General features: G+C 40.3%; 1 protein-coding gene across 7 annotated transcripts in view; it reads left to right on the forward strand.

Moving 5' to 3' along the window:
• Ogdh (oxoglutarate dehydrogenase Nc73EF) overlaps positions 1–24,501 on the forward strand; it is a 314,890-nt gene extending 290,389 nt beyond the window's left edge. For all 7 annotated transcript variants that reach the window (XM_067134984.2, XM_067134980.2, XM_067134986.2 and 4 more), the window contains one exon: positions 23,309–24,501. In XM_067134984.2, coding sequence (XP_066991085.1) covers positions 23,309–23,408 — 100 coding nt within the window. In that variant the 3' untranslated portion in view covers positions 23,409–24,501. The remainder of the gene's footprint in view (positions 1–23,308) is intronic.
• The last annotated feature ends 273 nt before the right edge of the window (positions 24,502–24,774 follow it).

The following is a 24,774-nucleotide window of genomic DNA, read 5'->3' on the forward strand; positions in this document are numbered from 1 at the left end:
CCTCCCCAGCTGGTCCAGTTTTCACTGACCAGCATCAAGATATTTTAATCTATAATAATAAAAATCAGATGACATTGGCTGAATAGAAATCTGCTTCTGACACAGAACTATCAATATCTATTAGCTTGACTATGATGGCCACCAGTGGTCCATATTGACTTAATTACTACAGTTAATTATGTCTAGGTCCACCTTGTCAATACAATTCAATATATATATATATATAACCATCACATACATCATACACAGCTTATTTATAAAATCGCATGCATTTGAAGACCTTATTTGAAATTAATTTATGTCCTAACAGATTGCAGATAAAATAACAATACAACACTAAAAGTTCAAACATGAAAATCTTCCATGTTATGTCCAAATTCTATAAAACAGTATGTGGTATGTTAAAATTTAACTGGTTGACTGTTGATCTAATGTATTTTGGTGTGGCATTATTTATGGTCTTTCATAGTCCCACTGCCCTTCTTGGGTCTCAAGTTGTTATGCTTAGGGCGTCTAAAAGTTAATTTTTAAATACCTGTGTTATTTGTCTTATCGAAAAGTACTATGTAACAAAAGTTATAGAGAATAAAATTTCCAAAATGTCCATTATTCAGTTTTACTGTACCAATTATGATAAAAGTGATATCACAGAGTTGGAAGAAAACTAAATGTGAAAGTCTACAATATCAAAAGCTCATTAAATTTATCAACAGTAACATTACATTGACCATTGTTCGTTGTGATCTTTGTCTTTTATGTTGCTACTCATCTCCGGTAGATGGGATTACTGATGCGTACCGAGTATAACAGCCTGCCTAAATATCGGCAGGAAGTAGCTGGGGAGTTAGTTAACTTTCTTCTTTAGTATGCCATTCCTCTGGTTCATAAATTTTCTGATACTACTAGTTCACGACTGTCTGTGGCCTGGTCACTTCAACTCTGGAACTTTGGATTGTTAAATTGGTAGCGTAGTACTGTTTGTTAAAAGTGAGAAAATGTGTGGTTTATCATTTGATCGAGTATTTCATATCATAGCACTGCTTTTAATCGCGACTTTCCTATTGACGTCATTGTAATGACCTATGTTGATTTCAGTTGGGAAAACCACTAAGTCAGTCTTTCTGAGGATGTAGAAAGGCAGGTGGAGGGTGAGTGTCTACCACTATAACGAAAACTCCTGAACTTGATTGTGACTGATAGTAAGCATAAGGGCCTGGTATTGCAATGAAAAATTCCTTAACCCAGTCTTCACATGAGAAAAGAAGTATAGTGAATTCCCCGTTGCGTTTGTGGGGTAACGTTAAGAGCTATGCAATTTAATACAATCTTACTCACGTGTACATTACCTAACCTAGAATTCTGTACACAATGTAGAATCTATAGCGAAGGACGGGTACATCAGCTAGTTATCAGTAAATGGAAGCATGTGGAATTAAATGAGGTCACAGAACTAGTTGCAAATAGAGGATCATGGAGGTACTTAATTCCCAGAAGCCTGCAGATAAAATGCCCAAAAGCAATAACTAGGTGTATATATGGAAGCACGTAAAAGAGTTAAACACAACAGCAGGTAATGAAATTAAATTTTAATTTAAATCAAAAAGACAAAGAGAACCTGCGTACCTTCTATTTCAGAGTGAGCGTCTTGACCACTTAACTACGAGAATACTTCCCGAAATGCTGCCTTACTTGACAGCTTACAACTGGTGTAAGAAAATTTAAACCAATTAGGCATTGATTTTGAACCTCATAGATTAACCTCACAAAACCTTGACATAAATCGTAGTCCATAACTCTACAGATTCCCCTTGTTAGGCTTTTTGGTGACAATCAGCAGATCCAAGCACAGGAAAAAAATCAGACAGATAGCACCTCAATCGAAAGCGAGAAGTCTCTAAAAATCATTGTAGCCAACCCCGTATATTGGTGTCCAGCTCTAGGTAGCAGCCTAGCCCTTATGCAGAGGTGGTACCACGCAAGCCGAAGTACCAGCCGATTTACACCCCCAGGTAGTTTACCTCTCACGTAGCTGCCATCTACCGGTAGTTTACCAGCAAATGGTCAAACCGGCCATTAGTATCAATATGTGAAATAATTTCAAAGTGTAAGTTAATCATACCTCACACTTCATAGAAGTAAACTGCAGTCCGGGTGTGAGAACGAAGTGCAGATATGGAGACAAATACACCATGAAGAGCTTGTTCTCTCTCCAATAAACCATAAAATGTCTCAAAGAGAGTACGGCACAAGGCTGTATCTATATGTGTGTGTTGGAGAGAGAAAGGGCATGAGGAGAGAGATGACACTATCAAGCAGCGGAAAGAAGATGCTAGAAGCATGGAGACATGTTCAGAGTCTTGCAGGCAATGATGTCAGCTGATGTTGGCGTACAAGTTCAGCTTACAGTTGAAATGTAAGCTTCCAGGAGTTTGGATCAATGGTGAAGCAGGAACAATTATCAGCGAAATAGCTGAGAATTTGTCGGTAAGTGGTGGAGATATGATAAGTCCGTTTCACTTGTTTAACTTCCTCATATCATTCGTTTACAGCATACCTTATCTCTAGCTTTGCTGTGGGTTGTCTTTCCCTTTTTCCTAACAAAACATGTTACATAGTCTTTACAAAACACTTACTACACAGAAATAAAAAGGTAATATATAGCAATAATGGTAATAAATGGCAACAAAAGAACTAGAAAGAAATACAAACACAGAAACGGTTGTATTGCAACTTACAGCACCTTGGCTGCTACTTGAGAGTAAAAATACACTGACTGACAGTGACAATGCAACACCAAGGAGGAGTGGTTCGAAAGGGATGGAAGTTGGGGAAAAAACAGAGACGGCACGGACGAATAATTGTTTTTTTCAAATCGATATGCAGGTTACACAATGCGCACGGCATCGACTCAGTAGGATGTAGGACCACCGCGAGCGGCGATGCACGCAGAAACACGTCGACGTACAGAGTCAATAAGAGTGCGGATGGTGTCCTGAGGGATGGTTCTCCATTCTCTGTCAACCATTTGCCACAGTTGGTCGTCCGTACGAGGCTGGGGCAGAGTTTGCAAACGGCGTCCAATGAGATCCCACACGTGTTAGATTGGTGAGAGATCCGGAGAGTACACTGGCCACGGAAGCATCTGTACACCTCGTAGAGCCTGTTGGGAGATGCGAGCAGTGTGTGGGCAGGCATTATCCTGCTGAAACAGAGCATTGGGCAGCCCCTGAAGGTACGGGAGTGCCACCGGCCGCAGCACATGCTGCACGTAGCGGTGGGCATTTAACGTGTCTTGAATACGCACTAGAGGTGACGTGGAATCATACGCAATAGCGCCCCAAACCATGATGCCGCGTTGTCTAGCGGTAGGGCGCTCCACAGTTACTGCCGGATTTGACCTTTCTCCACGCCGACGCCATACTCGTCTGCGGTGACTATCACTGACAGAACAGAAGCGTGACTCATCGGAGAACACGACGTTCCGCCATTCCCTCATCCAAGTCGCTCTAGCCCGGCACCATGCCAGGCGTGCACGTCTATGCTGTGGAGTCAATGGTAGTCTTCTGAGCGGACGCCGGGAGTGCAGGCCTCCTTCAACCAATCGACGGGAAATTGTTCTGGTCGATATTGGAACAGCCAGGGTGTCTTGCACATGCTGAAGAATGGCGGTTGACGTGGCGTGCGGGGCTGCCACCGCTTGGCGGCGGATGCGCCGATCCTCGCGTGCTGATGTCACTCGGGCTGCGCCTGGACCCCTCGCACGTGCCACATGTCCCTGCGCCAACCATCTTCGCCACAGGCGCTGCACCGTGGACACATCCCTATGGGCATCGGCTGCGATTTGACGAAGCGACCAACCTGCCCTTCTCAGCCCGATCACCATACCCCTCGTAAAGTCGTCTGTCTGCTGGAAATGCCTCCGTTGACGGCGGCCTGGCATTCTTAGCTATACACGTGTCCTGTGGCACACGACAACACGTTCTACAATGACTGTCGGCTGAGAAATCACGGTACGAAGTGGGCCATTCGCCAACGCCGTGTCCCATTTATCGTTCGCTACGTGCGCAGCACAGCGGCGCATTTCACATCATGAGCATACCTCAGTGACGTCAGTCTACCCTGCAATTGGCATAAAGTTCTGACCACTCCTTCTTGGTGTTGCATTTGCTCTGTCAGTCAGTGTAAATTGCCTGGGTAGTAAAGGGATTGCTATAAACAGTGATTACATCACAGCATTGGCTTCAAACTATTGTATTATGTATATATATTTGTACACATAGGACTAGTTTTGACCTGACAGTTGGGTCATCATCGGCCATGTAACATAAGCTTAAATCCAATTGGAAATACATATAATATGATATATATATATCCTAAAACATTTCTGGTGGCCAACTGTAATCGTGATAGCATATCCGTTACATATCTGAGAAACAAATTGATAAAACACCAGCCACTGAATTGGAAATGCACGTGGCAATATAAAGATTCTAAAACACTTTCTACCAGCCCAATTTTTTTAAAAATAGCAGATTGTTTTATTGGTCTTCCTAACATATATGAGGATCAGATTGGTTACACACTAGCATAAAATAAAATGAATTTGTATGAAGCGAAGTTAAATTTAAAAACTTTGAAGTCATTCTTACAAGGATTGATTTTTAAGTTTTGGCAATTATTTTATTTATTGATACATAGCATACATACATGGTTCTAAGACACGTAGGCCTTCGATATAGTCACCAGTGTTGCGTACAACTTGTTCCCCGCAATGCGAAAGCCATTGGATCCCGTTGCCTAGTCTGTCGATGATGCAAAGAGAGTGGTCGGTGGCCTGCAAAGTGTCTTCAAATCTATGGAAGCGCTTTCCGTGTAGTGGCTCCTTCATCTTAGGGATTAGATCAAAGTCACAGGGACTTAAATCCGGAAAGTATGGAGGGTGATAGAGCACCCCTATCGATTGAACAATTCAGACTTAACTCCTGCTGTGTATGCCGTAGTATTGTCGTGCGGAATGATGGGTGGGTTATCCATGAAGTGTTGCCGTTTTCTCTTTCAGAGCTGCTCGCAGATTGTTTTACAAAAAAATGAACATTAGTATGCCGCATTAATGGACTGTCATGGGGGAATGATATGCGTTAAGATCACATCGGATGCATCTCCACTAATGTGAGCACAGTATGTACATGTTCGTCATTGCTGGTGGGTGAACAGGTGAAGACATGTCCAACACACATTCGCGTCCTTGGCGACACTGTTGTGTCGTGCGACCTCTAGCACACTGGATTTTTAACAAGCTTCTCTGTTCATGCTTGGAAAACATGGCGACTGTCTTTTGCGAACGCTTGTTCACAACTGCTCATCCTCACCTGGCCACTGTAAACTGACGTGGAGGGGTGAAGGGTGAGGTTGTGTGCTCTGGGGAAGGGAACACAGGCCAGCAAACTTTAGTAAGACTAACAGAGCCCGGCACCATTGCAAGGTTGTGCTGGAGCTTGGTTGCCGAAACTTAAAACTAACCTTTGTATAAGGTTGTAAATGCCACATTATTATGTTGTGATTTGTAGAACAAATACTCTGTAGGTTATGATGTGCAGGTCGTCATCAATCCTAAGTTCAGCTGGTCTTGTGTAAACCCTTGAATTTTTTGATACTATCTTGGTTTGTAGTATATAATGTGCAATATGAGTGCTAAGGGAATCTCCATCCGATGCTAAGTTGCGTAGATGAGAGAGAACGTGTAGCAATGTGGATCCGACCTGAGGTCTATCAAGTGTTAGTGGTGAAACTGCAAATGTCTGTAATATATAGAGAAATAAATTAGTAATGAATGTGCGTAATCATGTAAAAGTGAGGAGGATCAAGCATTTAACTTACTATCTCTTGCACGTGTAGATCTCTGTATTGCTTAGGATTCCTGTTGTATGCTATCTGACTTGTCTGAAGCCATGTGTGGCACGCGATTTTTGGGGAGGGGATGCGTTTGGCTGTATGGGGGGGTAGGGGTGGGTGTGTGTATGGGGGGGGGCTCAATTTTTAGGGTTAGAGATTTTTTTTAAAAATATATATGTAGGCTACTACCTATTAAAGGGTAATGTACTCAATATTAAATTTCATTGAAGTTTGTGTCCGGGTTAATAAATTGTTTGATGATGAAGTAGTCTTCAGTGATGTTGAGCATGGGGCCTTTCTGTAGGGTTTTTTGAATGGTTAAGTCTTGTTATATGTTGTTGAAATTGTGGTTATGATTGACTATGTTTTGACCCATGGTTGAGAATCTCTGGTGTTTTATGGCATTAACATGTTCGTTGTATCTGGTGATGAAATTTCTTCCTGTTTGTTCAACATAATTGGCGTTGCAGTTATTGTGTTCTAATCTGTATGTGCCTAATTTCTCGAATTTATTGATCAGGTTGATAGTGCTAGCATCATGGAAGATGTGAGCATTACTGTTGTTTGTTTTGAAGACTATTTTTATTTTATGTTTCTTGAATGTGTTTTATGGTGGATGTTGCTGTGGTTGTTGATGAAAGTAGATAATATTTGATATCTTTAGATTCTTTAATTAGGGTTGTTTTAGGTGTGTATTGATGAAGATATTGCTGACTCCATTGTGAGTTGCTAAGGTTTTGATGGTTTTTAATTCTTTTTCTAGATTACTTTCTGGTAAAGGTATATTGAAGGCTCTGAATAACATGCTGTGGTAGGCTGATCTTTTTTTAGTTTTGGGGTGTGTGGAATCGTTGGCCAACACTTTAAGACTTAACTTTAACAGAACACAAGTCCTTCACCAACCTCCTCCATTACGCCCAGTTGTGAGGCCCTGAACAGTATCCAACATTGTCCTTACCTTCACAACCCCAAAACACTGAAATATTTAGTATCACCTCACATGCACTAGCATGGCGTATGGTTGTTTTCTTAAAAGTTTCTTCGACAGACATCACCTCTGTCCATACCAAGCTGTATGTTTACAACGTCATAGTGATACCAATACTTACTTACAGATGTGAGACTTTGACTAATGAATAGGCTAATATCCAAAACAGGCGATGTAGTCTCTGTTGAAGGATTGAGAAAAAAAATCAGGGAGGATAGCATATCCAATTCAAGGATGTTTTAAAGTCTTAATATGAAGAAATTTAGAGTGGGAGGATAAATAGTTGTCGAAAGGATTAAGAAAATCAGAGAAGAATTGACTGCCATGTCCTGTAACCAGACCTGTATGCACTGGTCATATGAACCAGAAGCAAAATCTCAGTGGCGGCAAATGTTCAAACAAATTTACTTACATCTCAAATTCAGGAACTCTTGAAGAATCATTTTGCTATATTATTAATAGACATGACCTTATTGCGAATTGTGAAAACGTTATTAGTGTGTTTGCTAGTACAAAAGCGAGAAGAAAATAAATTGCATTGTAGAATTCAGCATTATTGCAGTGATAAATGGGACTTGGAGGCTTGGTACAAATATTGTGCTGTATTCTTTGTATATTTACTAGTTTGTATGATTTCTACCTTCATTTTGTTTCTCAAGAATCTTTTAAATGGAGATGTAGGCAGAAAACATGAAAAAATCACAATCTATTTTTATCAGTTTTCTTGAAAGTTATCAAGAGAATGTAATCCCAAAATTTTACACTGAAATTCGAACTACAAATGGCATTTAAAAATTAAAAACTCATGCACTGCAGTTTGCCACGCCCACTATTCAGCCTTTATGACCGTAAAAGATTTCTTGCATACAGTAATGTCCAAAAATTAAGTATAATCACTAAACGAGGCCATACCGCCTGATAGGAATGCCAGACAGATTGCTGAGCAAACGGAAGCTGAATCACACACCATATGTTATGATAGCTAAGGTACACCTTTGACAATAACTAACAGAACTTGGCACAATGTCTTCCACAACGAAATATGCTGTTAATAGGGTGTATGGTTACCCCTAATGGCCACACATGCTTCGCAGTGACGTGGCATGCTCTCTATCAGATGGTCCAAGAGCTCTTGTGACAGTCGATCCCATTCCTCCGAAAGGGCAATGCGAAGGTCTTGGAGGGACCTTGGTGGAGGCTGAAGAGATGTAATTCGCCTCCCCAATGCATCCCAGGCATGTTCTATAGGATTCAGATCTGCAGACCTCACTGGCCAGTCCATAAGATGAATGTCTTCCCCAGCCAGAAATTCATCCCTCAGAGCAGTGCGGTGCAGTCGAGCATTATCGTCCATTAAGAGGAAGTCTGGACTGAAGAGTCGAACATGTGGTCTCGGTACCTCATCCCTGTATCTCCTAGCATTAACAGTGTTCCTCGGACCACTGATGAAGTTGTGCATGTCCGTAGGCCATTCAACATGATGCCGCCCCACACCACGACGCCACCACCACCATACTTGTCCCGTTCCATGATGTTCGTGTGGTTGTATCGGCTACCCAATTCTCTCCAGATTAATGTGCGACGGAAATTGTTCTGCAAACCGAAGCGGGATTCATCTGTGAAGAGCACACGCCTCCATTCATTCACGGTCCAGTTTCGATGTTGACTGCTCCATGGTATACGGGCCTGTCTCTGTGCTGGAGTGAGCCGGACGCACACCGCTGGAAGTCGGGCAAACAGCCCTGCTGTTCTGAGCTTCCGGTACATAGTTTGCCGGGAAGCGGCAACCCTTGAGATGGCTGCAAGCTCCGCCGACAATTGTCTTGCAGGTGCACTCAGATTTCGTTGGGCGGTTAAGGCCAGATATCGGTCTTGTGGGGTGGTTACCCTTGGTCGACCTGGTACTGTCCTATGATGAACATCTCCTGTGTCTCGAAATCGTCTCCAAAGCCTGGAAATGACACTTTGTGGGACATTAAATGATACGGCGACTTCGGTCTGTGTCTGGCCTGCTTCCAGGCGGCCGAGTATTCTACCCTGCAAAACGGGGTCCAAATGGCATCATTGTGTCATTATGTTGTCACGGTTACCATGCGCTTACACTCCTCACACTATAAGAGGGCAAACACGACTGAGGGAATTTGGGGCGCAGGTACTAGCTGTGTTTACCTTGCGATTATGCCACTAGTCAAAGCAGGGAACACTCCTTTCCTATACATAGCGAACACGTAAGGATGGTAGGTGCATATGTCGTGCGATTTGTGGTCTATTTCCTGTTGCCCTGCTCACTCGTAACTTATGCTTAACTTTTGGACACTAGTGTAGTTCTGTCGTTTAAACTTCTGGAAACAAGTTATAGAAGGCTATATATTGTTTCCTTGTTGATCAGGCAGTTGTAGAACCAAGGCAGGTATAATATAGTAGGCTGTGGATAACAATGAATGATCTCATTCAATAATTATTGTGTGTCTTTATGTAAGTTTTTTAGTTGGCATAATTCAGTGGGTTTTAGTGATCCGTAGTATTTTCACAGTAACTCAGATTGGTAAAGTGTATAAAAGTACTAAAATATCGCATATAAACAAAACAAAGACAAGAAGGCATTGTGAGATTTGGTACAGACCGGAAATTGTCTGTCTGGATTCGTCTGTATGTTCTTCAAAGCAGAAAATCGGACCAGGCATTGTGTCAGAAGAAGAAAATGTTTGAGGAAGGAGTGGGTTTAGAATTATTGATGCTGAATTGTTAGCAGAAATAACATAGAAAGCTTGTAAGTGTTCTGTTCGTGGTGGAAAGGCGACATTGATGGATGGTGAGAAGAGAGGAGGTTTAGTATGTACATTACCCATTTTATGTGAAAAATGCAACCGTGATATACCATTCAAAACATCCAAGGCCAATAACTGAATTTATGAAGCAAATATTAGGTGTGCTTATGGCCTAAGGTGTATTTGTCTTGGTAGAGAAGGTTGGAACTTGTAATGTGATATTATGAACGTGGTGGTGGTGATTTTTGTTTTAAGAGGTGGTACAACTAGGTAATCATCCTCTCTGAACAAATTAATGGAAAAGAAATTTTAAATAAAAGAAAATTGTTTATTCAACTAAGGAATTTGGAAACACAGTACAAAATAAAACAAAAAATTATTGAATTAGGCTGAAAAATTACTAACAAATCAAAAAGGAATGTGTGTTCCCTGAGTAACAGTATACTTGTAATTTAGTACCCTTGATTAATCCACTGTCACACGTAAAGCAGATGGCGAGATCAGCAGTATTCGCGTCATCGGCTAGTATGCGTTAGAGTGTTTCCTGCAGGCCGAGGCTCCGTTTTAGGCCAGAGACATCGGCGCACTCCGCGAGGATGTCGGTACACATAAGAAAGTGGCTTCTTTCGTCACCCAGTGCAAACTGCAGAGCTTCTAAGATGGCATAAAGCTCCGCAGTATACATGCTACATACACTAGGAAGAGAGATCTTCGTGCTCATATCATCGCTGACTAAAGAGCAGCCAACATTATCTCCGATTTAGAATCATCTGTGAAGATATGTCTCGCGGCCGGATATTGGTGAACGAAGTTGAAATCAAAATATCTTTATTTGCAAATGAGGTGTCTACCTCGGTGGCAAATGGTACACTAAAATACATTATTGTCAAGCACTGAATATTAAATAAAAAAGAGAAGAAAATTTTCCTAAAATACAATATCGTACAATTTACGCTAACAATTTTTTCTATTAAACACACAGCTCATCCTTAATAAATTATATTGTTTACAAAATTCTACTTACAAATATAGTCAACTTATATACAGTATGTGGAATTACTTCAAATGATACTATACAACTGGTATAAGATTAAACTTTACATTGCATTTATTTATTTAAATTTTTTTACCCATTCTGGAACCTAAGTAGCATAACGACCTGCTGCGTCTTAACCAGAGCCCCTTTTGCCACCACTTTTCAGAGTTCCTGAAGGGCCTTCACAGCTACCGTAGCGGTCCCAGGGCCCTTGAAGTCCCCACTGTATTTCACCCCTACAGGCAGTCCCCTACTTTGGCTGTCCAAACTCCTTAGACCAGGGGATGGAATTAATTTATTCACACACATTTTTTTAATTTACAATAACCTGTACTGGTCGAATGCCCTCTAACACTTCATTTATTTTCTCTGTTGCTGTTTATTCTCTTCTTGAATATCTGTACAGATTTTGGAAAAGGATCAAACACTACCCCTGGTAAACTGTTCCACTCCTTCACACCCTTCCCAATGAATGAAAAATTACCCCAATCACTCCTGCTAAAATTCCTTCTAATTTTATATTTGTGTTCTGTCCTGCTGATATAATTATTTTCCGACTGATGCCTCTCACGGATATCTCCCCATGCTTCTTCTCTTGTATAGACTCTATATAATCCTTTAAGTCTAGTTTTCTCCCTTCTCTTACTTAAATTTTCCCACCCAAGTTCCTTTAACATTTCTGATACACTACTCTTTCTCCTGAAATCCCCTGTTACAAATCTTTCTGCTTTGCTCTGCACACTATCTATTTCTTTTATTAGGTATTCTTGGTGTGGATCCCGAACACTGTTTGCATATTCCAATAATGGACGAACCATACTTAAGTAACTTTTTTTTTAAATTCTTTATTGCATCCTTTAAGTAGCCTCATTATGACATGTAACGATCTGTATGCTTTCCCAACAATCTCATCAACATGACCCTTCCAGTGCAAATTACTTTCAAATCTCACACCTAAGTATTTGCACTTGCCATCTTTTGGGATAACTACCTCATTCAAAGTATATTCAAATTCAATTTTAAAGCTCCTGTTTGTAAAAGTTGTAACAGTTGATTTGCCTCCATTAACCTTCATATTATTTTCTTCAAACCATTGTTGGATACTTTCAAGGTCCCTTTGTAATTCTGAACAATCCTCAATGTTATTTATTTCCCTGTAAACAATTATGTCATCTGCATACAATCTTATTTTTGATGTTATATTGTTCCCTAAATAATTTGCGTATATTAAGAAAAGTAACGGACCGATTATACTACCCTGTGCAGTTCCCTTCCAAACTTTCTCTTCCTGCGATACATTATTTCCTACTTTGACTTTCTGAACCCTTGAATTTAGAAATGTTTTTATCCAACGTGTAACCCTTACATCCAATCCTATTCCCTCCAATTTCTTTAATAATATTCCATGTTCCACTCTATCAAAGGCTTTGGAAAGATCTATGGCTATGCAATCTAACTGACTTCCTGAATCCAATTGATCTGATATGTCCTGCTGAAATCCCATCAGTTGTGCCTCACAAGAAAATTTCTTTCTAAATCCATACTGGCTCCTCATGAACCAATTTTTATCATCACATATCCCTCTGATGTACTTTGATATTAAGCTCTCCAAGTATTTTACAAACTATACTGGTCAGGCTGATTGGTCTGTAGTTCTCTGGTTTCCTTTTATCACCCTTTCCTTTATAAATTGGTATTATTATAGATTCCTTCCATTCCTTTGGTATTACACTATTATTTATGACATAGTCAAAGAGAAATTTTAAATAAGGCACTATGTACCACCCCATTGTCTTTAATGCCTCCCCAGTAATTTGATCACTTCCTGCTGCTTTTCCTTGCTGAAGCAGTTGGATTTCTCTGAAAATATCTTCATTTGTGAATGAGAACCTTCTTGTTTCCCTCTGTCTCTCTCCCTCTCTATCTCCTGTTTCGGTTTCCAACTCCTGACAATCATCTACTGAATCTCTGAATTCCCTACTAAATAGGTTTGCTTTTTCAGTATCTGTTAAATAGTGATCACCCCTTTCTCCCACCATTGTAGGAATTTGGATTCCTTTTCCTTTTTGATTCCTGATATATGAATACAGCTTTTTCCATTTCCCTTTGTGGTCATTACCCTCTTGAAGTATGCCATTCATATAATTCTCTTTTGCTTCCTTTTTCACTCTATTCAGTTTCCACATTAGCTGTTTTCTAGTTTCTCTACTCTCCCTACCCTCTTTGATTTTCCTGTTTACTATTCTACATTTCCTTTTTAATTTTCTTATTTCCCTTGTATAATAAACAGGGTCTGAGGTCATTTTACCCTTAACAGGTACAAATCTCTTCTCTCCTTCCCAAATGATTCCTTTAAATTTAGCCCAAAGTGTATCCACATTACTCCCTTCACTTATCCAACAACTGAATTGTGATTTAAGGTAAGTCCCTAATTCATCAACTTTAGTTTTTCTGTACAATTTCTTGTCTTGTGTAACCCTCTTATTAAGCCTTTTTGGTACGAGGCCTACATCCATTAGTACAGCCTTATGGTGTCCTATTCCTTCAATTACCTCAATTTTATCAACAATTTCCCATGGTTTAACCAAGAATACATCTAGTAAGTTATTGAGACGAGTCGGTTCTTGTACTACTTGTGTAAATTCTCCCTCCCAAATTAACTTATTTGCCAGTTTCTGTTCATGGTTGAGTTCTGGAAATACCTCCGATAAACAGGAATCCGTGTTTACCTTTGGTCCACGGAGTAGAACTAGATGTATTTCCGGTCGCGGAACTAACCACGGAGGTACCTCACTAAAAGTTTGTTCAAGACAACCACCGATATCTATATTCAAGTCACGACACAAGCTATCAATTCGAAACCCAACCGTCCGTGTGACATTGTCCGGTCTTGGTACCTCTGGTGGTATTGGGTACTAAATATGCATTGTTAGCTTGGATGTAGTGGCATTTCATGAATTTTGGCAGCGTACGTTAGGAGTAACTGCTGCCTCCTTATTCGTAAAGATGGAACTCCCACTTCAGCAAGCAGGTTGGGAATGAGGCTAGTACGGAATGCTCCCGTTGCCAGCTTTACTCCACTATGGTGAATGCTGTGTAAAAGGCTCGGGGAAGATTTTGATGTTGAGCCATAAGCCGCACTTCCATAGTCAATTATAGAGAGAACCATTGCCGTGTAAAAATGTAGCAGCACCGCACGGTCAGCCCCCCACCTGGTGCCGCTGAGAAACTTAAGCTTCTTAAGTCTCTTCATACAGGTAACCTTCAGCTGACGGATGTAGGGCTGCCACGTTAGTCTCTTATCAAAATGGAGACCCAGGAATCTGCAGGTGTCTTACCACTGGTGTACAACTGAGGTTTTCGCCGCTGAAAATCGAAAACCATGTTGCAGGGCCCATCTGTCAACTCGGTTAATAGCTTGCTGTAGCGGCCTCTCGGCAAACGCCACCCTTCTGGAGCTGTAATGTAGAGCTAAGTCTTCTACATGCAGCGATGGAATGACTGCGGGCTCAGCAGCAGCAACTATGCCGTTAATGGCAGTTGCAAACATCGTGACACTCGGTACCGATCCCTGAGGTACTCCATTTTCGTGAATGTAATATTGAGAAGATGCATACCCTACTCGGGCTCAAAAGAGCCGGTGGGGCATGAGGTTCTCAATAAACTTTGTCAAATTTCCCTGAAATCCCCACTGGTATAGTGTGGAGAGAATCCCATATCGCCAGGTAGTATTGTAAGCTTTCTTCAGGTCAAAAACCACGGTGACTAGGTGTTCCTTCCAGAGAAAGGCCTCCTGAATGGCGCTCTCCAGTTTGACCATATGATTAGAGGCAGGCCGATGAGAACGAAAACCACACCGGTAGTTAGACAAGAGACCCTCCTTTTCCATGGCCCACCCAAGACGCCAGTTAACCATCCTTTCAAATAGCTTACAAAGGCCATTTGTAAGGCATATTGGCCTATAACTATCCAGACATTTTGGACCTTTACCTGGCTTGGGAATTGGTATCACAATTCCTTCACGCCATTGAGATGGAAACACCCTCATTCCATATTCTGTTGAATAGGGTGAGGATATCCTTGAGATATCTGTGATTGTGGATTTTGTCTGGTCCAGGAGCCTTGTCTCTGCATAGCGCGAGTGCACTCCACAACTCCTACTCTGTGAAAGGCACGTTGTAGGGATGCGAAACACTAGAGGCAAGAGGGATGATGTGCCTCTGCTTCGCGTTTAATTGGAAGAAATGCAGAGTCATATCTCCCGGAGCTGGACTTATCTGCGAAATGTGACACGATGTGGTCTGCAATGACTGAAGGAATCGTAACTATATCTCCATTAATGGAGATTCCGGGGACTGAGGGCACATTCTCTACGCAGACGCTTAAATGTGATATGATTGGCCATCGTAGGATTCCAACGATAATGCTTAAAAGCCCATCGGCGATCATGTATGGCTGCTGCAGTTTCGTTCGTCCACCATGGGACCTGTTTCCGACGAGGAATACTGGACGAGAAGGAATTGTTTCCTCTGCAGCAGCCAAAATTCCAGTAGTAATGGAAGAAACATGGTCATCAACAGACTCCAGCATATCATCAGCCATCACTGAGCGTTTCGAGAATTCTGGCCACTTTGTTTGCCAAAGTAGCCAGCGCTTGGGTATTTCAGGCTGTTTTTTATTCAAAAGGGAGAGAATTATCGGGAAGTGGTCACTATCACAGAGGTCGTCGTGTACTTGCCACCGTAGCAGGGGAACTAGCGCACAGCTGCACAAAGTGACATCCAGGTGTGAGAATGTGCCATGTGCGCTGCTGAAATGTGTCGGTTCCCCTGTATTAAGCACGCAAAAGTCGAACAGGTTTATCAGTCTCTCAAGCATTCTCCCCCTAGCACGGGAAGACGAAGAACCCCAGAGTGTGTTACGGGCATTCACATCTCCCTGCATGAGGAAAGGAGGAGGTAACTGAGTGATCAAATCTTGTAGTGCACCAATTTCAATCAACAAAGTAATCTAAAAAGCCACCTAATCGATACTTTATTTCTTTTGCCTTTGACAAACTTAAAAATACATTAACAAACACAGTACATGTTTCGACCACTTAGTGGTCATCTTCAGCTGTATATAAAAAAATCTTAGATGATAACATTTAAAAGCAAGCACATTGGATCTTATAACTATATCCCATGGGAATCCAAAAACTATTGTTCTAGATGCTTTAAATGAATTGGAAGATGGGGGGGGGGGGGTTGGGGGTAAGGAGATTTATGTGAATGATACTTAAATTACAGTATCGTTTACAATTGTGTTTAAAAAAAAAACTTAAATGATGAAAAACATATTTAAAATATTTAAAAGCGTCTATGGTAAAATTCTTTTTGATAAAATTAGGTGGCGTGATTAAAAGTTTGTGTTTGTAACAATCTTCAGGCATTTGTGAGAAAATAATAACTTAATTAAAATTCGCGTCTATGGTGCTGTTAAACACTTTGTTTTTAATAAACACACTTAAAATATTCTAAAGTGTCTATGGTAAGGCACTTATTAAAAAACACTTGTGCTTGAATGAAAGTTTATGTTAGACGCACCAGTCTTCAGGTATTTATTGTTTATATTTGATAACTTCCTTGAGTGATATTCTTGTGGTTAAAAGGCCGTGTTGACTGTTTAACTTCCGAGAATTGCTCTTCGGAATGTGATAAAAGAATTTGTGTTAGTCGTTTAACTTGTTAAAACCCTGTGGTGGCTTCTGTTATACAAAATGGCGATCTGATTCGGGCAGCTTGCCTCGCGATCTGTAACCAGCAGGAGATCGTAATATATTAATATTAATATTAATATTATTATATGTTATATAATATTAATATTAATATAATTAATTAATTAATTAATATAATATTAATATTAATATTATTATATGTTATATAATAATATTATATGTTATATATTAATATATTACGATCTCCTGCTGGTTACAGATCGCGAGGCAAGCTGCCCGAATCAGATCGCCATTTTGTATAACAGAAGCCACCACAGGGTTTTAACAAGTTAAACGACTAACACAAATTCTTTTATCACATTCCGAAGAGCAATTCTCGGAAGTTAAACAGTCAACACGGCCTTTTAACCACAAGAATATCACTCAAGGAAGTTATCAAATATAAACAATAAATACCTGAAGACTGGTGCATCTAACATAAACTTTCATTCAAGCACAAGTGTTTTTTAATAAGTGCCTTACCATAGACACTTTAGAATATTTTAAGTGTGTTTATTAAAAACGAAGTGTTTAACAGCACCATAGACGCGAATTTTAATTAAGTTATTATTTTCTTACAAATGCCTGAAGATTGTTACAAACACAAACTTTTAATCACGCCACCTAATTTTATCAAAAAGAATTTTACCATAGACGCTTTTAAATATTTTAAATATGTTTTTCATCATTTAAGTTTTTTTTTAAAACACAATTGTAAACGATACTGTAATTTAAGTATCATTCACATAAATCTCCTTACCCCCAACCCCCCCCCCCCATCTTCCAATTAATTTAAAGCATCTAGAACAATAGTTTTTGGATTCCCATGGGATATAGTTATAAGATCCAATGTGCTTGCTTTTAAATGTTATCATCTAAGATTTTTTTATATACAGCTGAAGATGACCACTAAGTGGTCGAAACATGTACTGTGTTTGTTAATGTATTTTTAAGTTTGCCAAAGGCAAAAGAAATAAAGTATCGATTAGGTGGCTTTTTAGATTACTTTGTTGATTAAACTCATCGATACGGCCATGAAGTGGACAGCTTGCAATACCAATTTCAATATCATAGTCCGGTGGAATGTACACGTTGTACACCGTTGTCATTACTAGCAACGGAGTGCGAACTGCAACTGCAGCTAGCTGAGTACGGAGCAGTACTTCTTCACTGAAGATGTCGGAGCAAACTAGGGTACAAACCCCTCCAGTCGCCGCGCCATCCACAGCTAGTCTGTCTTCAGAGTAAAGACGAAATCCCCTCATAGTCGGTCGTGTCCAGGTGTCAGACGAGATTCCTGTAGACAGCTACTCTGTCTTTCGAGTAAAGACAAAATCCTCTCATAGTCGTGTCATGTCCAGGTGTCGGACGAGATTCCTGTAGACAGACTATGGAGGCAGCATAGACGGATATCAATTGCCGTATCTCAGCTAGGCAACAGTGGAACTGCAATAGTGCCATTGTGTGGATAGGTAGCGCCTCGAATTTAGGGCAATTTCTTGCCCTTCGTTTGGTCCATTACCTGCCAGGTTCCGCCATCTTTGTTGATGTTTTTAATGTCTTCATCACCATCCACGACAATGAGTGGTTCAGTCTCCATGGTCTCCTGAGAATGGGGAGATGCGGTGACTGAGCACTCCGTGGACGGTGATCTCACTGATCGGGAACAGTGGGCCTTCTTCCTGGGAGAAGTAGGTTCCCCAGAATGTGGTCGAGCAAGAGGGTGTCTGGCCCTCTCACTCTTGCCCACTATTTCTGTATTTTTAGGACGGAAACCAGCAGATGGCTTGCCGGTCTTCTTTGGGGATCCTGTGACCCCTGACTGAGTTGGAGAAGGCTTCTTTTCCAACTTCTTAGGGGAGCTGTGGGGCCCCCCTTACTCCTCTTTTTTATTCTGGGCATTGGAAGGAAGGCTGGACTTTCCAGCCCTATTTGGGAAAGCCTTACCCCCCGCCCAGTTGGCGGAGGACTTCCCAGCCGAACGTTCCTGGAAAGGGCATTCCCCCGGCGACGTCGGCAATAACGCACGTTTTTTGCTTCCAGGAGGTTCCAAAACCTTTCCAGTTTCCTTCGGTACTTGCTCTTGTTGGGGTTGAGACTTGTCGCTGCTAGCTGTCTAGAGATAGATGGTGTAAAACTCTGCGGGGTGATCCGCACGTTCGAGACCTTTTCAGCAAAGGAGATGGAGAACTTCGAAGCAGCCATTGATATGAATTTTCTCCGGGCATCTGGATAAGAAAGCTTATCCAGAGCTTTTATCTCCTGGATCATCTTCTCCTGCTTGAATGTGGGACACTCCTCGGAGATAGGAGCATGCACACCTGGACAGTTGATGCACACAGGTGGTGGTGTGCAGTCAACCCCAGTATGCTCACACTTCCCACATATTTTGCAGGTATCCCTGTGGAATATAATTCACTTGCAGGAGTTCAAGGTTTGGTGCTTCTCGATTTTGACCTCTGCCTTGCCGAATAATTTGTCTTTAAGTAGCCGTCTGGACTGTTCAGCCAGTGATGTCTTGATTAGTAAGCATCCATCACGAAGCTTGCGCATCTCGTCGACTTCATCACCAGCAATTTCTTCAATCGAATTACTAATCAGAAATGGACATTCGACTAAGAAACTTTTGCCATCAACCCTGGAAGCAACCAGGAATCGAGGTAGACGTTCGTCACTTAGATAATCTCTAAGTACTGGAGTATATCGCTTCCTTTTGGTTCTTTTTAAGGATGCTGTTTTCTGAAGGGTGCCACCCTTTGAAAGTAAAGAAGAAGGAGAGAGGGGTTCCATTTTTGGTCCCACAAGTACTCCGGAAATATGAAGTCGACCTTCGGCAGAGCCCAGGAGGAGTACCGAAGGAAAGTCTGTATACTCCAGAGGGCGCCCAGTATCCGGAGGAGGTTGCTACCAACTACTCTCCCATAGCCATGCATCACCTCACCATGACACGAAATTTGTAATTGGGGGATGATAAAACCTATTCTACCCGAGGTAGAGAGGGTGGCCAGACAGGGAGAGGAATGAAATTTTGAAGGTGAGAATAAAAGGGTAGAAATAGTGATGGAGAATAAAGAGCACAGGCACCTCTCAGGCAACTGAGGGGACACCTTGTTAGTCTGGCTCTACACAGAGGCCAATCCAGCATGGGTAACCCTGAGTTGGCACAGCCCTCGGGATCAAAAAGCACACAAGCCCCCACACTGACGTCAAGGTCATGGTGTCCCTGGAGGGGGTTATGTACATGCCTGCTCCAACAAGATTCACTTTTGAATGCAGTGGAAGAGGTTAGTGAAGAGAGCATGGCAGTAGCTGTTCAGGAAGCTGTTCTCGACAATAATGAAGCTGAACCTAAAGACTTGGCCGTGTCCTGTGACAGCTCCTGGATGAAATCCCTGTGGAATATAACTCCCTTGTAGGAGTTCAAGGTTTGGTGCTTCTCGATTTTGACCTCTACCTTTCGGAATAATTTGTCTTTAAGTAGCCGTCTGAACTGTTCAGCCAGTGATGCCTTGATTAGTAAGGATCCATCGCGAAGCATGGAGTGTCATCTGTCATTAGTGTTGACACTAGGAAAGTGTTAGTTAGATTTACAAGTTATGTCAAAACATTGCTGTGTATGAGCCTTGTGCAACAAGGACATGGATATTGGTGACGATTGCTGCTTTAAATGCTGCAACAGTATTTAATGTTGGGAATTTGGCCAGACTTTACATTCTTAGGAGGCTGAGACTTACACCTGGAGCCTTCACAGTACAGATACTGTGATCCATCAATGCAAAACAAGTTGCAAAGGCAGAGGCATCAATGCGGACCGTTCAGCAGGCAACTAGGCAGACAAGCAAAGCAGAGGAGAAAGCAGCAGAGGTTGCTGATGAAGAAGTGGAGTATGGATATGGGCAGTTTTAGGAGAGGTGTAGTCTTGAAACTTCATTATCCTTGATTTTCTGAATTTCACATTTTTCATCATTTAGGTACAATTATCTCAAGAATTACTTGATGCCATTTCATAGAATTTTAAACACAAGTCACTTAACTAAATACAAAGCTTGAAGTGGAGTAGAATTTAAATGTTTTGAATAAGAAAAATGTTATGCATTAAAATATTATTTTTTTTTAATATGAAAAAATTACCATCAAGTTCAAAAATTTACAGAAAATCAACAAAAATATTTAGGAAAGGGTTACTGCACTTTAGTCTCTATACTTGTGTAGATTATTAATATATTTGAAATTTGATGTCATAACTAACTTAAAATGTGTGCAGAAAGACAGTGGCGTATGAAAAAATTATACTTCAATAACTTAATAAAAAATTACTATAGTGTGATTTGATGAAAATCGTGAAGATATGTATAATCAAACACATGACTGTTAATCTGCCTACGTTCTCCCCTTAATGTTTTCTGTGTATCAATTACAGAGTTTTTTTACGTCCTAATAACTACTTTTGATGGTTTTTGGAGGTGCTAATGTGCCGGAAGTTTGCCGTACAGGAATTCTTGTATGTGCCAGTAAACCTACCAACACAAAGCTGATGTATTTGAACATCTTCAAATACCACCAGATGGAGCCAGGATCAAACCTGCCAAGTTGGGGTCAGAAGGCCAGCATCTCAGCCATCTGAACCACTCAGCCTGGCTGTTGTGTATCATTTTTTTATATTATGCTTATTGAATACATATCTGAAGGCATGTACAAACAATTGGGAGCATAAAATATTCTTGGGCCCAAGGGTACAAAATACCTGAATATGGCCCTCCGTGCAACATCAAGGAGCTTTGGTAGATTTGATGTGTTGGCATTGTGAGAGAACTGGTAGTCCTGGCTTTCTGAGTCTCAGTTGGGAGGTTCACTCTTGACTCCGTCCAGTTGTATTTGAAGATTTTCAGATACATCAGCCTCGTGTGAGTAGATTTACCCGCACATGAAAGAACTCCTGTGGTACAAAATTCCGGCACCTCGGCATGTCCATAAACCATTTTAAGAAAAGTAGCATCCTCTCTTGACTCTAATAGAAAGAGAGAAAGGAAGGAGTCCAGCTGTTTGAAGAATTAATGTACTGACAAAAGAAAGGGATGTCACAAATTCATGAGAATAATAAAATTCCTAGACAGTCCTAGTGCCATTGGGATTGGAAAAAGAATAAGTCGCCTGAGAGAATCTAAATGTTCATCAATTTTCAAGATTAAGGAGACATTTTTTTATCTGCCAAAGGGCTTTTATTGCCAACCCTGTGGTGTGCCTCTTGATAGCCTCTGGACTGGAAGGCCTCAGGTTCGATTCCCGGCCAAATTTGAGATTTTTACCTAGATCTGACGGCTGTTTCAAGATCCACTCTGCCTACATGATCACAATTAAGGAGCTGTCTGATGGAGAAATATCAGCTGTGGTCTAGAAAGCCAAGAAAAACAGCTGAGAGGATTAGTCATGCCCACCATACGACACCTCCAGTGGTCACTTGGTAGGCCATGGTCCCTCAGGGCTGTTGCACCATGGGGTTTAGTTTTAGGACTTATATGTTGCAGTTAATACCTCACTGCAAAAAGCCTCCTCTAAATGCATTTCTAATATTTTTTCACTCTTTTGACAACCAAGTACTGTACCTTATCCAAACCTGCATATGACAAACTAGTCATTGCACCCAACTAAGCCAAGCAATATTGATCAGACATCCGGAACCAGAGTTTACTTGCGGTAGAATGGCTAGTTCCTTTCTGCTCCTGCAGTGTGTGGGTTACTCTCCAAGTAAGATCTATTGTTGCTTACCTTTGGTGATCTTGCAAGGTGTTGTTTTAACGTGGCTACTTCATTCGCTTTGTTCTTTCTTAGATACTGTTATAATGTGCTTGGTCTGAACCACAGTTTGTCTTAAGTAACTGAAAGCTGGTCTGAGTGGCTCAGACAGTAGAGCACTGCCTTTCTGAGCCCAAGTTGGTGGTTTTGATCCCAGCTCAGTCCAGTAGTATTTGAAGGTGCCCAAATATGCCAGCATGATATTGGTAGGTTTACTGGCATGTAAAAGAACTCGTGCAGGACAAACTTCTGGCACCTTGGCATCTCCGAAAACCATAAAATTAGTTGGTGGGATATAAAACTAGTAACCCAGTGATTATGTTGATGATATATAACTGAAAGTTCCAAGGATATGTTCTGTTAGAAAGTAGGCCTATCTAATGCCCTTGTTTGTATGTTTGAGAATGTGTACATGCTTTCTAGTCATTTGAACATACTGTAATTTTAATACATGCAAAACATAAGAGTCAATATAAGAGCCAAAGTAAATGTTTTATTTCTGCTCATATGTCCTTACTTTATTTGCTTGATAAATTGTTTTCATTGGACTGGGAAGCTCTTTCACAATCTCGCTGTTAACAAGTCAACACTTAAAAGCACAGCTTTTCAACCAGTTAGAGTTTATTCTTTCACTGTATTTTGTAGATAGTAGTGCACTTGCCATCGTATGTCCCACTCCTGTAAATTGTTCTTTCTTTTAGAGGTACTTACCAGTATTGATTAATTTTTAATCTTTGTTTATAACTTTTGAGCCAGACATAATTATCGTTGCAGATTATTACAGAGGTTTTCTCTTTATGTGTTAGGAATATGTAATGTGCAGCATTTACATTTTTGGATCTGGCCTTTATAAAAAAACTTCATGAATTTGAATTCTTCCTACTTCTTAAAATTGCAACTTAAGCTTTCTGGGCTTTTGTCTCAGAATAAAATGTCTTTAAATCAAGCACTGAAAAATGTTAATTCTCCAGTTTTGTAATGGAAGATTTATGCAGAGCATCATTTTGATAGTGTATTGGATAAGTTTTATCTTTGTGTTTGTATTGCTTTGTTGTGAAATTTTAACTTTGTTCTAGGTATTGTGGAAGAGCAACTGCTGCTTCTCCTGCTACTGGCAGCAAGATGCAGCATATACGGGAACTGAATGCTCTACTAGAAGATGCAATATCTGTATAAGAAAAGTGAAGAGTTTTCAGCCTTCAAGCTGGCTTGAAGTTAATGGAAATTCTTTGGTGTAGCTATCTCCTGAGCTATTAGCATTGTAAGAAATCTTCGTATGCAATATTGAGATATTGCATGTATCCAGTTTAATGTTTTATAGTACTGGTGACACTATTAGTAAATCTTGTAATATCTTAGTTATGTGCAAAGCACCCTACACAGTGCTAATACTCAGAACGGTGGTTCCCCACAAAATAGATTAATCTGTAAAAAGATGTATTATTATAAAGTTTGTGACTGATTTCCTTAATTCTCATTAAGGTCAGCTTAGTAAGATATTTTATTAAAAACAGACCCTTCTGTCTTTCTTGTTCATCTACAATTGGCTTTCTTGTTTACTTCAGACGAGGAATTTGTGTTCTGTAAATTCCTTGAATTCCTTGTCAACATTTTTCAGTTGCTTTTGTAATTATTGTAAATATGTAGTAAGAAAAAGTAAGTCTTGTTACCAAAGTCCTCCAAAGTAGCCATTTTGTTAATACTCCTTGGTAGGTTATTAAAGGCAATAGCTGGAATGTTACCATCAATAATAGATTTTATTTGGCAAAGCATATAAAAAACTCAGCTTTTATTTGTTTGAATTTTTTGATGGTGATGATTTTCTGAAGTTGATATTTATCTGTTAGGTAGTATTTTATTATTATGTAGTAATAAATGCAGGTAACAATTAATAAAGACAGTCATAATGTGCATATGTACATCGGTATCAGCTGACAAATAAAAGTTTATGTAACTTTTGTTAGAATGGAAAGTAATGACATCTTTTTTTCACATTTGTGTGAGTAAGATAATGAATGTAAATTGAAAATGGTTTTGTCATACACCTTCAAAAGTAGAACATCAAGTGTATGTTATGATATTATGTCTTATTTATCTTTACGGTGTTGGGAGTTTGGTACCAATTAGGATCCTGAGGACTGAGGTAAAATTCTAATTTATTTATATTTTCTTGTGAGAATTACTTGTTCAGAGAACATTATGAGATGGTTTGTCATGTATTACGATGTACTTGACAGATAACAAATGAACACTTATTTTTAAAATTCTATTATTTGCCATTTTTATTTTAAATTTCCCTTTATCACAATTTTCCATCCTACATATGCTTCCAAAATTCCGAACATCTTTTAAATTTTAAAATAATGAAATTGTTGTTTCCTTGCTACAAATTGACAATGTGTGAATAATTATGTGTGTATTAGAACTCTCTCTCTACTCAAAGAATGTTAGTTGACAGGCATATATATATAAGGAACTGTTGAGAAACTCTGTAACTTTATGAGGATTCTTCAGGAATTGGTTTCAGACTGGTTTTTGGTAA

Source organism: Anabrus simplex, chromosome 1, assembly GCF_040414725.1.
Source record: "Anabrus simplex isolate iqAnaSimp1 chromosome 1, ASM4041472v1, whole genome shotgun sequence".
Lineage (NCBI taxonomy): Eukaryota > Metazoa > Arthropoda > Insecta > Orthoptera > Tettigoniidae > Anabrus > Anabrus simplex.